General features: G+C 42.5%; 1 protein-coding gene across 2 annotated transcripts in view; it reads right to left on the reverse strand.

Annotated features, from left to right (window-relative positions):
- Positions 1-766: 766 nt before the first annotated feature.
- LOC143289569 (aromatic-L-amino-acid decarboxylase-like) overlaps positions 767-13723 on the reverse strand; it is a 51613-nt gene continuing 38656 nt past the window's right edge. For both annotated transcript variants that reach the window (XM_076598591.1, XM_076598592.1), the window contains exons 8-13: positions 12652-12746; positions 10766-10833; positions 8760-8850; positions 4717-4815; positions 2970-3071; positions 767-1951 (exon numbers count right to left, since the gene is read on the reverse strand). In XM_076598591.1, coding sequence (XP_076454706.1) covers positions 1760-1951; positions 2970-3071; positions 4717-4815; positions 8760-8850; positions 10766-10833; positions 12652-12746 — 647 coding nt within the window. In that variant the 3' untranslated portion in view covers positions 767-1759. The remainder of the gene's footprint in view (positions 1952-2969; positions 3072-4716; positions 4816-8759; positions 8851-10765; positions 10834-12651; positions 12747-13723) is intronic.

The raw sequence follows: 13723 nt of genomic DNA on the forward strand, positions 1-13723 counted from the left end.
CTCTCTCTCTCTCTCTCTAAATCACACACACACATACACACGCATGCAAGCACACATACACACACACACACACACACACACACACACACACACACACACACTCGCTCACACGAATATCAAGTGTTGATGTTAGTTTATTGGCGTCATAAAATCCTGAGCCCTTGAGGCATTGATATTTCCACAACATTGTTCAGGTTTTACATCTATCCTACTCGCCTATCATATCAACCCTACAGTTTTGTGAATTTTTTATCTACATTCTCGTGCTATTTTGAAATGTTGATATTGTCCATCTAATGTATCATCTATTTATATATTTCATACTGACTAACTATATTTTTTTTCTCACCAAAAACTGATGGCGTTTGTCTACATTTTTAGCCAATAATTGGTTTTAACACGCATCATCAACATTCCAAGCTACTTTCACAATGTGATACATCCATTTTCAGCCTCTTAACAGTTACAGAAGAGTTCGTCTATACTCTCGGATAACTATTGAAAATAACTCACAATATGAAAGTTTCTGATCACACACACACGCACACACACACACACACTCACCACATACACACACACACACACACACACACACACACACACATATCAAAAACACCAAAAGAAAAAAATGACCATTTACCAAATGAAATGTTGAAGCGGACATGGTTCATACAACGAATCACGGGTGTCACGAATTCTGTCAGATCGCGCGCGCACACACACACACAAACAAACACACACACACGCGCACCCCCCCCCCCCCCACCCCCCCACCCCCCGCCACACACACACATCTCACACACCTGACGTTATCGCAAAAGGAAAACTATTCTGCTAACTACCAACTGGTTCCAAAAAATAACAACAGAACTCCACCATAATTATCACAGACAGACAGGCAGACACAGACACACACACACACACACACACACACACACACACACACCACACCACACCACACTTTATCGCAAAAGGAAAGCATTCTGCCATCTACCAACTGGTTCCCCCCAAAAAAACCGAATAAACACCACCATATTGTCACACACACACACACACACACACACACACACACACACACCACCACCACCACCACCACCACACCACACTTAACGTCACAAAAGGAAAACTACACATCACAAAAGGAAAACTATTCTTGCGACTACCAGCTGGTTTTAAAAAACAACAGAACACCACCATAACTGTCACACACACACACACACACACACACACACACACACCACCACCACCACCACCACTACCACCACCACACCACACTTAACGTTATCACAGAAGGAAAACAATTCTACCAACTACCAACTGGTTCAAAAAAATAGCAGAACTCCACCATAATTATCACACTCAGACAGACAGACAGACACACACACACACACCACCACTACCACCACACACCACCACTACCACCACCACACCACACTTAACGTTATCACAAAAGGAAAACTATTCTGGCGACTACCAAATGGTTTCAAAAAACAACAGAACACCACCATAATTGTCACACACACACACACACACACACACACCACCACCACCACCACCACACTTAACATTATCACAAATGGAAAACTATTCTGCCAACTACAAATGGTTTCCAAAAAACAACAGAACACCACCATAATTATTGTCACACACACACACACACACACACACACACGTTATTGCTCGACGAATATTTTTTTTTTTTTTTGTTCCAATACCACAAAGTCACCACCACCCACAGGAATGCGTTACATTGTTTATTCTATGACGCCAGTATGACGTCAGCCGCCTTCTTGATGACGTCCCAAGCGTACTGGATGTCGCCGCTTTCACACAAAGGGCTGCAGATGGCCAACCGCAGGAAATAGGTGTCCTTCATTTTGGAAGGAACGAGATGGATCTTGCCGTTGGCGTTCAAGTCTCGTAGCAACCTCTCCGAGATCTCGTTCGGGCCCTACAGTAGCAGGAAGATTTTTTTTTTTTTTAAGTGTCTTTAATTACATACCAGACACCCCTGAAAACGGCAGTATGGCTGCCTACATGGCGGTGTTAAAAACGGTCATACACGTAATAGCCCACTCGTGTACATAATATTTATACATGTGAACGTGGGGGTTGCAGCTCACGAACAAAGAAGAAGGAGAAGACACCTGACTCTTGCCAGTCAAAACACAGTATCTAGACACACACAATAAACCAAAAAAAGACAAGTATCCAGAGAGATAAAAAAAAGAAGTCCCTGTTCAAACTAAAAGCAAATCTCAAATCAAATCACGTTTCGCTCAGACTAAGTAAGATTTCAATCAAGATTTAAAAACAATTGAAAATGACGTAAAAAGACCATTTCACCCACATCTGTTTTGGTCCACATCAAATTTGAATCGAGACTCTCTCTCTCTCTCTCTCTCTCTCTCTCTCTCTCTCTCTATATATATATATATATATATATATATATATATCTCCATCCTCCTCCATCACCAATGATAAATGAATACTCACACACACACACACACACAAACACACACACACAATCTCTCTCTCTCTTTCTGTAAATACCCATCTTCCTCCATTACCAATAATAAATGAATACTCTCTCTCTCTCTCTCTCTCTCTCTATATATATATATATATATATATATATATATATATATATAGATGTGTACATATGTGGGACGTCATCAATATATATATATATATATTAAACGGTGTACCCATGGCACAAAGACATTCGAGCGCAACAGAGCAGCCGCCATCCGCCATCCAGGAAAAGAGGAATCAGAGAAAAAGGGGCCCATCCTTGGAGGACTCCATTCCATGCAGCGTCTGTGGACGACCTCGTGCCTCAGGAATTGGTCTTCATCCCCACATATAGATAGACATAATATATAGACAGACAGATATAATATCCCCCAGGAACTTATAGAGAGGAACCGGAAGTTCATCCCGGATGCTGACACCCGAATACAACTGACCTTCAGTTTGAAGCAGACGAGTCCCAATGTCACGTCAGCCACGATCTCAAATCTGACGTCACTTCTCACCAGTGCCTCAAACTCGTGGGCCAGCCGGACATCCTGTCAGATCAACAGAATAAGAAGAATGAGGAGGAGGAAGAAGAGGAGGGGGGGGGGGGGAGTGATGCAGTAATGCGAACAAAACATCGACAGCAACAACATCTACAAAGGCATCAGTGGTAGCGAGATAAGTTGTGTTACTAATAGCAACAACTGTGTAGTAGCAACAGCAGTAGATGTGGTAGTAGTAGAAGCAGTAGTAGCAACAGCAGGTGTAGAAGAAGTAGTATAGCAGCAGCAACAGCAGCAGCAGCAGCAGCAGCAGCAGCAGCAGCAGATATAGTTGCAGCAGCAGTTGTAGTAGTAACGGAGGTAGTAGTGGTGATGGTGGTGGTGGTGGTGAATGTGGTTATGAGAAAAGAAATAACAACAATGATACCCAATGACAACTCAAAAACATCAAAACATTCAATCAACAAATAGGTAAATCACCTTGGAAGAAAATATATTTAAACAAGAGAGGCAAGGCATTCAAGACTCACTTGTGATAAATTAAGTCCCCTAGCATTAATTACAGAGTAATTTCCCTTTTTTACTAGCTGCACCAAAACGTTTGCAAAACAAATAAAAATTCTATGCTTAGCAAAAGAAGTTCCTGTTTGAACAAAAAAATGATAATAATGACTGCTCTTGTTGTTGTGTCAGAATAAGAGGTCAAAGTGCCAAGTTTAGAGAATACAAAAAAAAAATATATAAATATAACAGTAAATGCAGTTTGCCTATAATTAGGCTTCTTTTTTATTTTTTTGTGCCCATCCCAGAGGTGCAATATTGTTTTAAACAAGATGACTGGAAAGAACTGAATTTTTCCTATTGTTATGCCAAATTTGGTGTCAACTGACAAAGTATTTGCAGAGAAAATTTTAATATTAAAGTTTACCACGGACACACAGACACATGGACACAGACACACACACACACACACACACACACATACAGACAACCGAACACCGGGTTAAAACGTAGACTCACTTTGTTTACACAAGTGAGTCAAAAAACAAGAATGATGTGAACCTTACATTTAACATCCCACAGTACGACAAACAATAGTAGGATAAACAATGGTCGGATAAACTATATTTTTCATGATCAAATCATTCAAGAGTCAGTCAATCAACTGAAGAAGAAGAAGACAAAAAGAAGAATATCAATAAGAAGACAGTTAAGAAGAAAAGAAGGTGATAAGAAGAGCAGGAAGAAGAAAAGAAGGAAGAAGACAAAGAGGAAGAAGAGCAGGAAGAAGAAGAGCAGGAAGGAGACAAAGAGGAAGAAGAAGAGCAGGAAGAAGACAAAGAGGAAGAAGAAGAGCAGGAAGAAGAAGAAGAGCAGGAAGGAAACAAAGAGGAAGGAGAAGAGAAGGAAGAAGAGAAGGAAGAAGAAGAGCAGGAAGAAGACAAAGAGGAAGAAGAGCAGGAAGAACAAGAGAAGGAAGAAGAAAAGGAAGAAGAAGAGAAGGAAGAAGAACAGGAAGAAGACAAAGAGGAAGAAGAACAGGAAGAGAAGGAAGAAGAAGAGAAGGAAGAAGACAAAGAGGAAGAAGAAGAGCAGGAAGGAGAAGAAGACAAAAAAGAAGAAGAAGAAGAGCTCGAAGAAGAAGAAGAAGAAGGAAAAAGAAGAAAAAATAAAACGGTAACAGCTTGCATACCTTGCGTATATCCTCCTGCAGCTTCTTCAGGCCAAACAGACGCAGCACAAACCAGATCTTCAGGGACCGGAACTTTCGTCCCAGCGGAATCTGCCAGTGCTGTGTGATAAATATGATACCATAACACACAGGAAGGTCCAAATCAAATCAAATCAAATCAAGTCATGTTGCTTATAGCCCCGTCGACCACAATGGGCCCATTTAAAGGGCTGATTACCCATCAGTTCTTAAAAGTAATTGAGCTGAAGAGAACCCCAAAGAATGTCAAATGGTCAATTAAAACAACGTTAAAAAGACCTGTTTTTGTGCTCGCCTCGTTCACTCCACACATACACACACAATTCAATGGAATAATTCTGATGAAAATGTTTCAATATGAGATTAAAATTTGAAAAGAAAAAAAGAAAAAAAAGAGATAAAAAAAACCTTTTACAGCCGTAGGGACAATGAATTCATATCCACCGTGTCTACAGCTCAGTATTTGTATTTGTATTTCTTTTTTTTATCACAACAGATTTCTCTGTGTGAAATTCGGGGTGCTCTTCCCAGGGGGAGCGCGTCGCTATACTACCCATTTTTTTTTTTTTTAATTCTTTCCTGCGTGCAGTTTTATTTGTTTTTCCTATCGAAGTGGATTTTTCTACAGAATTTTGCAAGAAACTACCCTTTTGTTGCTGTGGGTTCTTTTACGTGCGCTAAGTGCATGCTGTACACGGGACCTCGACTTATCGTCTCATCTGAATGACTAGCGGCCAGACTACCACTCAAGGTCTAGTGGAGGGGGGGAGACAATATCGGCAGCTGAGCCGTGATTCGAACCAGCGCGCTCAGATTCTCTCGCTTCCTAGGCGGACGCGTTTCCTCTAGGCCTTCACTCCACACTGGAGGAAGATGGGGCCCAGTGTTCTCCTTCCGCCACTTTTTAACCTTCCCGAACCGAAGTAAAGTAACTATTCACACCTGAATGGAGTGAGAAAAAAAAAGACAGAAGTAAAATGCCTCAGTTTCCCCAAGCACACAACACTATGCCGGAAAAAAGGGGTTTCGAACCCCAATCACCAGTGAACATTGGACTACTACTACTACTATTAATAATAATAATAACAATAATGGTATTCATATAGCGCTGAATCTTGTGCATAGACAAATCAAAGCGCTTAGGCACCAGTCATTCACACGCATGCATAACTCTAAAACTGGAGAAACCGAAGACAAGGAAGAGGCAAGGAAGGGAGGCTATTTCGGGAAGAGGTGGGTTTTAAGGCCAGACTTGAAAGAGCTGAGTGTGGAGACTTGACGAAGCGAAAGAGGAAGTTCATTCCAACTGCAAGGTCCAGAGACAGAGAAAGAACGGCGGCCAACAGTCGAGTGTTTGAATTTGCGTATGCGTACACAGAGTGGATCCGAAGCTGATCGAAGTGAGCGAGATGGAGTGTACAGGTAAAGGCTACCACAGAGATAGGAAGGGGCGCATTTGTGAATACGTTTATAACATAGAGTGCTGATCTTGTACTTTATTCTGTGTGAAACAGGGAGCCAGTGGAGATGTTGCAAAAGAGGAGTAATGTGCCCAGATCTTTTCTTTCTGAGGGCGAGTTGGGCAGCAGAGTTTTGTGCGCGCTGAAGGGACTGAATGGTTGAAGCAGGCAAACCAGACAATAGAGAGTTACATCTGATCAGATGTTAAACACCTGGATGAATATACCACTGCACCTCACAAAATTACTGCGGATTTCTTCTTCTTCTTCTTCTTCGTTCGAGGGCTGCAACTACGACGTTCACTCGTATGTACACGAGTGGGCTTTTACGTGCATGACCGTTTTTACCCCCGCCATGTAGGCAGCCATACTCCGTTTTTTATAGGGGGACTGCGGACAAATTAATGGTGTGCTGCTGGTGATTGGACGGACGTTCCTGGGTGCAGAACTATCGGCTGACGTCATATGGTTCAATCACCCCAACTTGCAGTCTATATGAAGTTCACAACCAAATGCACGTGTTTAACTCTTTCCATACGAACGGCGAAAGAGACGACGTTAACAGCGTTTCACCCCAGTTACCATCATCAAAATATTGCAAGCGGAAGGCTCTTATACTGAAGACATGAATGTTGACAAAGAATACCACAATTCTGACGACGGAAGCTAAAGGTTGGGTCATTCAGACACCCACTGGACATCCGAGGGGTCTGTGTAGAGGAGAAGAGAGGATTGGCCGTACTGAGTGAGTTAAGTAATGGGAGGCAACCGCTGCTCCATGACTCCCTCTCTTAAATCGAGTTTCGTCAGTGCCAGTTATCACCCGTAATTGTCTGTTTCTTCTGCAGATAGGTAGGATGTTACAAGTCACAAAGAACATCTGACAGTTGACAGATACTACTATTACTACTAATAGTAATAATGATGACGGTGATAATAATGATACTACTAACTACTACTAATAAAAATGGCAGCGTTGATGGTGACACCCGCACAAGGGTTGTAAGTAATGGGAGGTAATCACTGCTGTATCTTTAACTCGACTTTATTTATTCATTTATTCTTTTTTCCTTTTTTTTATGCTTATAGTTGACTTCATCAAGTGTTTTGCACCTTATAATATTATTAGTAGTAGTAGTAGTTTTTTTATGTATTCATCTATTATTTATTTATTTATGTATTTATTTATTTTTAAAAAAAAAATTTCTCAAGGCCTAACAAAGCGCGTTGGGTTACACTGCTGGTCAGGCATCTGCTTGGCAGATGTGGTGTAGCGTATATGGATTTGTCCGAACGCAGTGACGCCTCCTTGAGCTACTGAAACTGAAACTGAAACTGACTCGAGGGTTGCCGCAGGAAGTTGTCGCTCACAATCGCTATCTGCAGAAGAAACAGCAACAATCTCATATTTTTGCACAAGGGTTATGAATAATGGGAGATAACTGATATAGTCTTTTTTTTTTGTCGCCCGTAAATTGTCGGATTTCCTTGCTTCTTCCCCTTTCCCTATTTTACTCCCCCCCCTCCCCCCCCCCCCCCCCCCACTCCCCCCCTTCCAGTTTCTCAGTCTCTCCCTCTCTTTCTCTCTTGTCCTCTCTTTTGTTTTTTGGGTTTTTTCGCCATCATCCCTCTCTCCTCTCCCTTCCTCTCTTCTTCCCACTCATCCACTCTCTTTTAATTATATTATTATTATTTAGTTAGTTATTTAGTTGGTTATAATATTTATCATTTTTCTTTTTTATTTATTTTTTATCTTTTTTTTTTTTTTTTGTATGCTTATAGTTGACTTCATCAAGTTTTTGCGCCTTATACATATTATTATTAGTAGTAGTAGTTCTTTTTTTTATGTATTTATCTTTTTTTTATCTTTTTTTTTTCTCAAGGCCTAAGCGCGTTGAGCTACTGAAACTGAAACTGAAACCACTCTCTCTTCTCATCTCTCCTTCCATCTCTCTCTCTCTCTCGCCTCACTCTCCCTCCATCTTTCGCCCTCTGTTTGTCCCTCCCTCTCCCCGCCCCCCAGCCCCCCCCCCTCCCTCCTCTTCCTCTCATCCTCTCTTAGAAGAGTGAATACACATGTTAAAGATTCTGTCATCTGTGTCAGTGTTTGGTGGGTTATGAAAACATGCATATCCAACATGCACACCCCCGAAAACGGAGTATGACTTCCTACATGGCGGGGTAAAAATAAACAGTCATACACTTATAACGTTACATGTCTGTGTGAGTGTGTGTGTGTGTGTGCGACTGAAACCTGACATGAATGACATAGGAAACGAATGATGAGCACCCAGTGACAGTTGTCTGTCGGCTTTACCCAGGGACACAGCCTGTTGTGCAAATGACTCCGCGTTTTGTAAAGGCGCTTCGAGTTTAGTGTCTGACATGGGATCGCCGCTATCTAAGTATCTACATGGTCATCGTTATCATCATCATCTCGCCCTCCGCACCCTTCACACTTTCTTTCTGTCCCTCCCTCCCTCCTTCTCCCTCTCCCTGTGTGTGTGTGTGTGTGTGTGTGTGTGTCGTGCTCTCTCTTTGACTCTCTATCTGTGTAACACTCACTCTGAAGTCTGGCATGACTCCTTGGTTTTCATGCTTCAGGTAGAGGGGGTCGACATCAAAGGCGTACCTCAAGTGATCCGTGTTCTGTACCCTGCACACACACACACACACACACACACACACACACACACACACACACACACACACACACACACACGCACACACACACACACACACACACACACACACACACGCACGCACACACACACACACACACACACACACACATACACACACACAAGTTACGTAGATAGTAGGCAGGTAAGTAGATATAAACTGAAGCGGTGCAATGTATGAGCACAGTATAAGCTTTAAGCTTGTTGAAGCTCTGTTTTCTCTTTGCTTGCACTGTAATCGTTTGTACACTGTCGAATAATTAATGATTATCAAAACCATAAGTAGATATAGACCGACGCTGACTGAAACGAGTGTGTGGAGGAAGGGGGTAGAGGAGGTGCAGGGTAATGTGTGTGTGTGTGTGTGTGTGTGTGTGTTGGGGCTCATGTACGTTTATGTGTATTTGACTGTGCTTTCATATCTGTGAAACTGCATGTTTGGTGCATATGTGTTATGCATATGTGGGTGTATGTGTGAATGTGTGTCTCCATGTTTTACATTTATTTGCTTATTTATCATCATTGTTGCCTTTTTGATTTACTTATTTTATTATTAGTAGTAGTACGCTTATAGTTGACTTCATCACGATTTTGCGCCTTATACATATTATTATTATTAGTAGTAGTTCTTTTTTATGTATTTATCTATTATTTATTCACCCTTTCTTTTTCTTTCTTTCTTTTTTTTTTCTCAAGGCCTGACTAAGCGCGTTGGGTTACGCTGCTGGTCAGGCATCTGCTTGGCAGATGTGGTGTAGCGTATATGGATTTGTCCGAACGCAGTGACGCCTCCTTGAGCTACTGAAACTGAAACTGAAACTGACGCTGACGGGCGCAACAGTCGAGTGGTGAAAGCGTTGGACTCTTCAGTGTGAGTGTCCTGGATTCTTCTTCTTCTTCTTCGTTCGTGGGCTGCAACTCCCACGTTCTCTCGTATGTACACGAGTGGGCTTTTACGTGTATGGCCGTTTTTACTCCGCCATGTAGGCAGCCATACTCCGTTTTCGGGAGTGTGCATGCTGGGTATGTTCCACAGAACGCTGACATGGATTACAGGATCTTTAACGTTGCGTATTTGACCATCTGTTTGCGTATACACACGAAGGGGGTTCAGGCACAAGCAGGTCTGCACATAATATGTTGACCTGGGAGATCGGAAAAATCTCCACCCTTTACCCACCTGGCGCCGTTACCGAGATTCGAGCCCAGGACCCTCAAGCGTGAAAGTCCAACGTTTTAACCACTCGGCTATTGCGCCCGTCCTGGATTCGAATCCCGTTGGTGGTGCCTGGTGGTTCAAGGGTGGAGATTTTTTTTTTTCTCTCCAGATTTTTATCCCATCTCCCAGGTCGACAGATGTACAGGCTTTTTAGTGTCTGAGCTTCCGTGTGTGTGCACAAGCAGAACATCAAATTCAGTTTCAAGGAGGTGTCAAGTGTGCGGACAGATCAAATACGCACGTTAAAGATCCACTAACCCATGACAACTTTCGGTAGGTTAAGGAAACGAGAACTTTGACATACTCAACATGTGTATCCCCGAGGAGTCCAACGTTTTAACTCACTCAGTACAGCCAGTCCTCTCTTCTCCTCTACACAGACCCCTCGGATGTCCAGTGGGTGTCTGAATGACCCAACCTTTAGCTTCCGTCGTCAGAATTGTGGTATTCTTTGTCAACATTCACCTCTTCAGTACAATAGCCTTCCGCTTGCAATATTTTGATGATGGTAACTGGGGTGAAACGCTGTTAACCTCGTCTCTTTCGCCGTTCGTATGGAGAGAGTTAACCACTCAGCTATTGCGGCCCGTCGGAAAACACTCTAAAAGTAAGCTTTTCTTTTTTTCACGGGGCAGCATGAGACACAAGGTATGATGCAGCAGAATACTCACCACAGAGTAGAGCAGTCAAACATCACCTTCAGCCACTTGTGGGGATTGAAGTTGAAGGACATAGCGAACTGAAAAATACATAAATAACAAAAATAGTTATAGCAATAGTAGTAGCAGCAGTAGTAGTAGCAGCAACAGCAGCAGCAGTAATAGTGGTGATGGTGATGGTGGTGGCGGCGGTGGTGGTGGTGGTGATGGTGGTGGTGGTAGTAGTAGTAGTAGTAGTAGTAGTAACATATGAGGAATAAAAATGACAGCTACGACGAAGAAAGAAAGAAAGAAAAGACAAAAAAGCCGATTCCGTTGCACGTCATTCAATACAACAACGAACACCAACTACAAAAAGAGTGTTTCGTTAACACGTGAAATAAACACTGCACAAATGTCCCATTCTATTTCTATTTGTATTTCTATTTCTTTTTATCACAACAGATTTCTCTGTGTGAAATTCGGGCTGCTTTTCCCAGGAAGAACGCATTGCTACACTACAGCAGCGCCACCCCCCCTTTTTTTTTTTTCTTGCGTGCAGTTTTTTATTTGTTTTTCCTACCCAAGTGGATTTTTCTATAAAATTTGGCCAGGAACAACCCTTTTGTTGCCGTGGCTTCTTTTACGTGCGCTAAGTGCATGCTGCAAACGGGACCTCGGTTTATTGTCTCATCCGAATGACTAGCGTCCAGACCACCACTCAAGGTCTAGTGGAGGGGGAGAAAATATCGGCAGCTGAGCCGTGATTCGAACCAGCGCGCTCAGATTCTCTCGCTTCCTATGCTGACGCGTTACCTCTAGGCAGACCATCACTCCACACTTCTACCCCTTAAAAGCTCTTTCTCTATATATCAAGAGGTGACTGAAATGGATTGCTGTCTTGTTCTGGTCAGACTTTGCGTCGCTGGCGTAAAAGAACAGAAGACAGAGATAGTGAGACAGTTAGACACAGTCAGACAGACAGAGACAGAGAATCATGATGATGAAGTCTCCCGTCTGTCCGACGGATCAGTAGGCAGGCAGGCTTATCTGTCGGTGTGTGTCCTCATATGGGAGAAGAGGCCGATTCTGGATGCGCAGCACTTCCCACAGGTGTTGCAAGGGAAAACGTCTCCAGAAGTTGAGCCCTGCTTCCTTCGCTCACGCTTCTCCTTAATGGCCAGCGTTCTCTTGTTTTCAAACGTCTTTATGCCACTAGAGCACAGCATCCTCCAGCGACAGCGGTCAAGGGCATCAGTTTCCCAGGAAGCGATGTCTCTGTCACAGGCTTTGAGGTTTGTCTTCAAGGTGTCCTTGAAGCGCTTGCAGACAGAGAGAGAGACTCAGAACTCGAAACTTTTTTTTTATTCACGGATTAAGATTTCAGGCAAGGCCCATTCTTCAAAATATGTCCTTGCTATAATCTACATCAGTTACAACAAACAGCACACGTATATCTAATGGAAAGAGGAGAAAGAGAGAAGAAAAAAAAGAAGAAAAAAAAGTCCTTCAGAAGGGGAGAGAGAGAACAAGAACAAGAACAAAACTTTAATCTCCAGGCCTCCGGCCCCTAGAAAGAGGTCCAAAGTACACAATATGGTGATCACTCAGCCACAACAAAATGTAAAATACGTACTAATTTAACCCGTAGAACAAAAGTGCTTCTCGTGCATAGTAAATTAATTCTAACTTTCATCATTGTTGTCACAGAATTCCTGTCGTATCTTCAGGGCATTAAATATATAAATGCAGAGTTTACGAATACTGTAAACAGAACCATTCTTCATCAAGTGAACATACGATTGACCTTCAGAGTTCAGATGTGTGTGTGTGTGTGTGAGAGAGAGAGAGAGAGAGAGAGAGAGAGAGAGAGAGAGAGAGAGAGAGAGAGAGAGAGTTTGTTTCTTTCGTTTAAATACCTCCACGCCGTCGAGTAACGGGCGAAACTCGGGACAGATGAAGGCACTTCCAGCATAGGCGGCATCAATGTGCATCCACACTCCGTGTTCCTGGCCTGAAAGCAAACGCTCACGCAGCGTCATTCACTAGTAACTCATGAATCAAGGTTCAAGGTTCTGGCCATTATGGGTCAGTGGATTCATCACAATCACTGTCTCTAAAGAGTCGGCATAGGGATGCGGGGCCCAGTCCTCTTCTGCTGGTGGTTTTTTTTTTTTTTTTTTTTTTTTTTTTTTGTGTGTGTGTGTGTGTGTGTGTGTGTGTGTGTGTAAATGTTTGGTGCAGAAACATTTCCAAGGCAGAAGTTGCAGCCCTTCACAGAATCGTAAAAACTGCCACCAAGATTACCGAGGCTGATCTACCTTCTCTAGAAGGAAGGAAGGAAGGAATTTTTGTTTAATGTCCCGTCACACATATCGGTGATTGAAGACATTTTGTAAAAGTATTTATGAATACATCTGAGTATTATCGGTTAGAAGGGGTGGGAGATGTGGATGAATGGAGGGTTTGGGGAAACTGGGCAAATGAGGGTAAAAATGTGGGTGAAATTTGAAAGAAAAACAAAACAAACAAACAAACAAAAAAAACAAAAAACCCCTCTAAATACAGTTACAGGAAATTACTTAAAGGACTTCGTAAAAGAGAAGTCGTTAAACTGACAAGCGAAACAACTGATAATGAATGCAAAAAGTCAAAAACATCAACGTTCTCAGTCACTTGTGAAGACACACTTTCGTGTACAAAAGGCTTCTCTAGAAGACATATCATATATTATTTATAAGCGGCTACTCAAAAAAGCAAAATCAATCAGCCAGGACGAATCACATCCAGCTTTTGGGATTTTCGAGATGCTCCGCTCTGGTCGACGGTACAGAAGTATAAGGACGAAAACCAATCGCTTCGTCATTAGCTTTTTCCCCAAAGCAGTCAATGCCCTGTCTCTCGAACAAATCCAGTATGATAAATAGAATTGTGCAATCAACAACCATCCACCTGAAGATCTAGTCATCAGCCCCATCCACATGTAATATG

This window comes from Babylonia areolata, chromosome 14 (assembly GCF_041734735.1).
Source record: "Babylonia areolata isolate BAREFJ2019XMU chromosome 14, ASM4173473v1, whole genome shotgun sequence".
Taxonomy (NCBI): domain Eukaryota; kingdom Metazoa; phylum Mollusca; class Gastropoda; order Neogastropoda; family Buccinidae; genus Babylonia; species Babylonia areolata.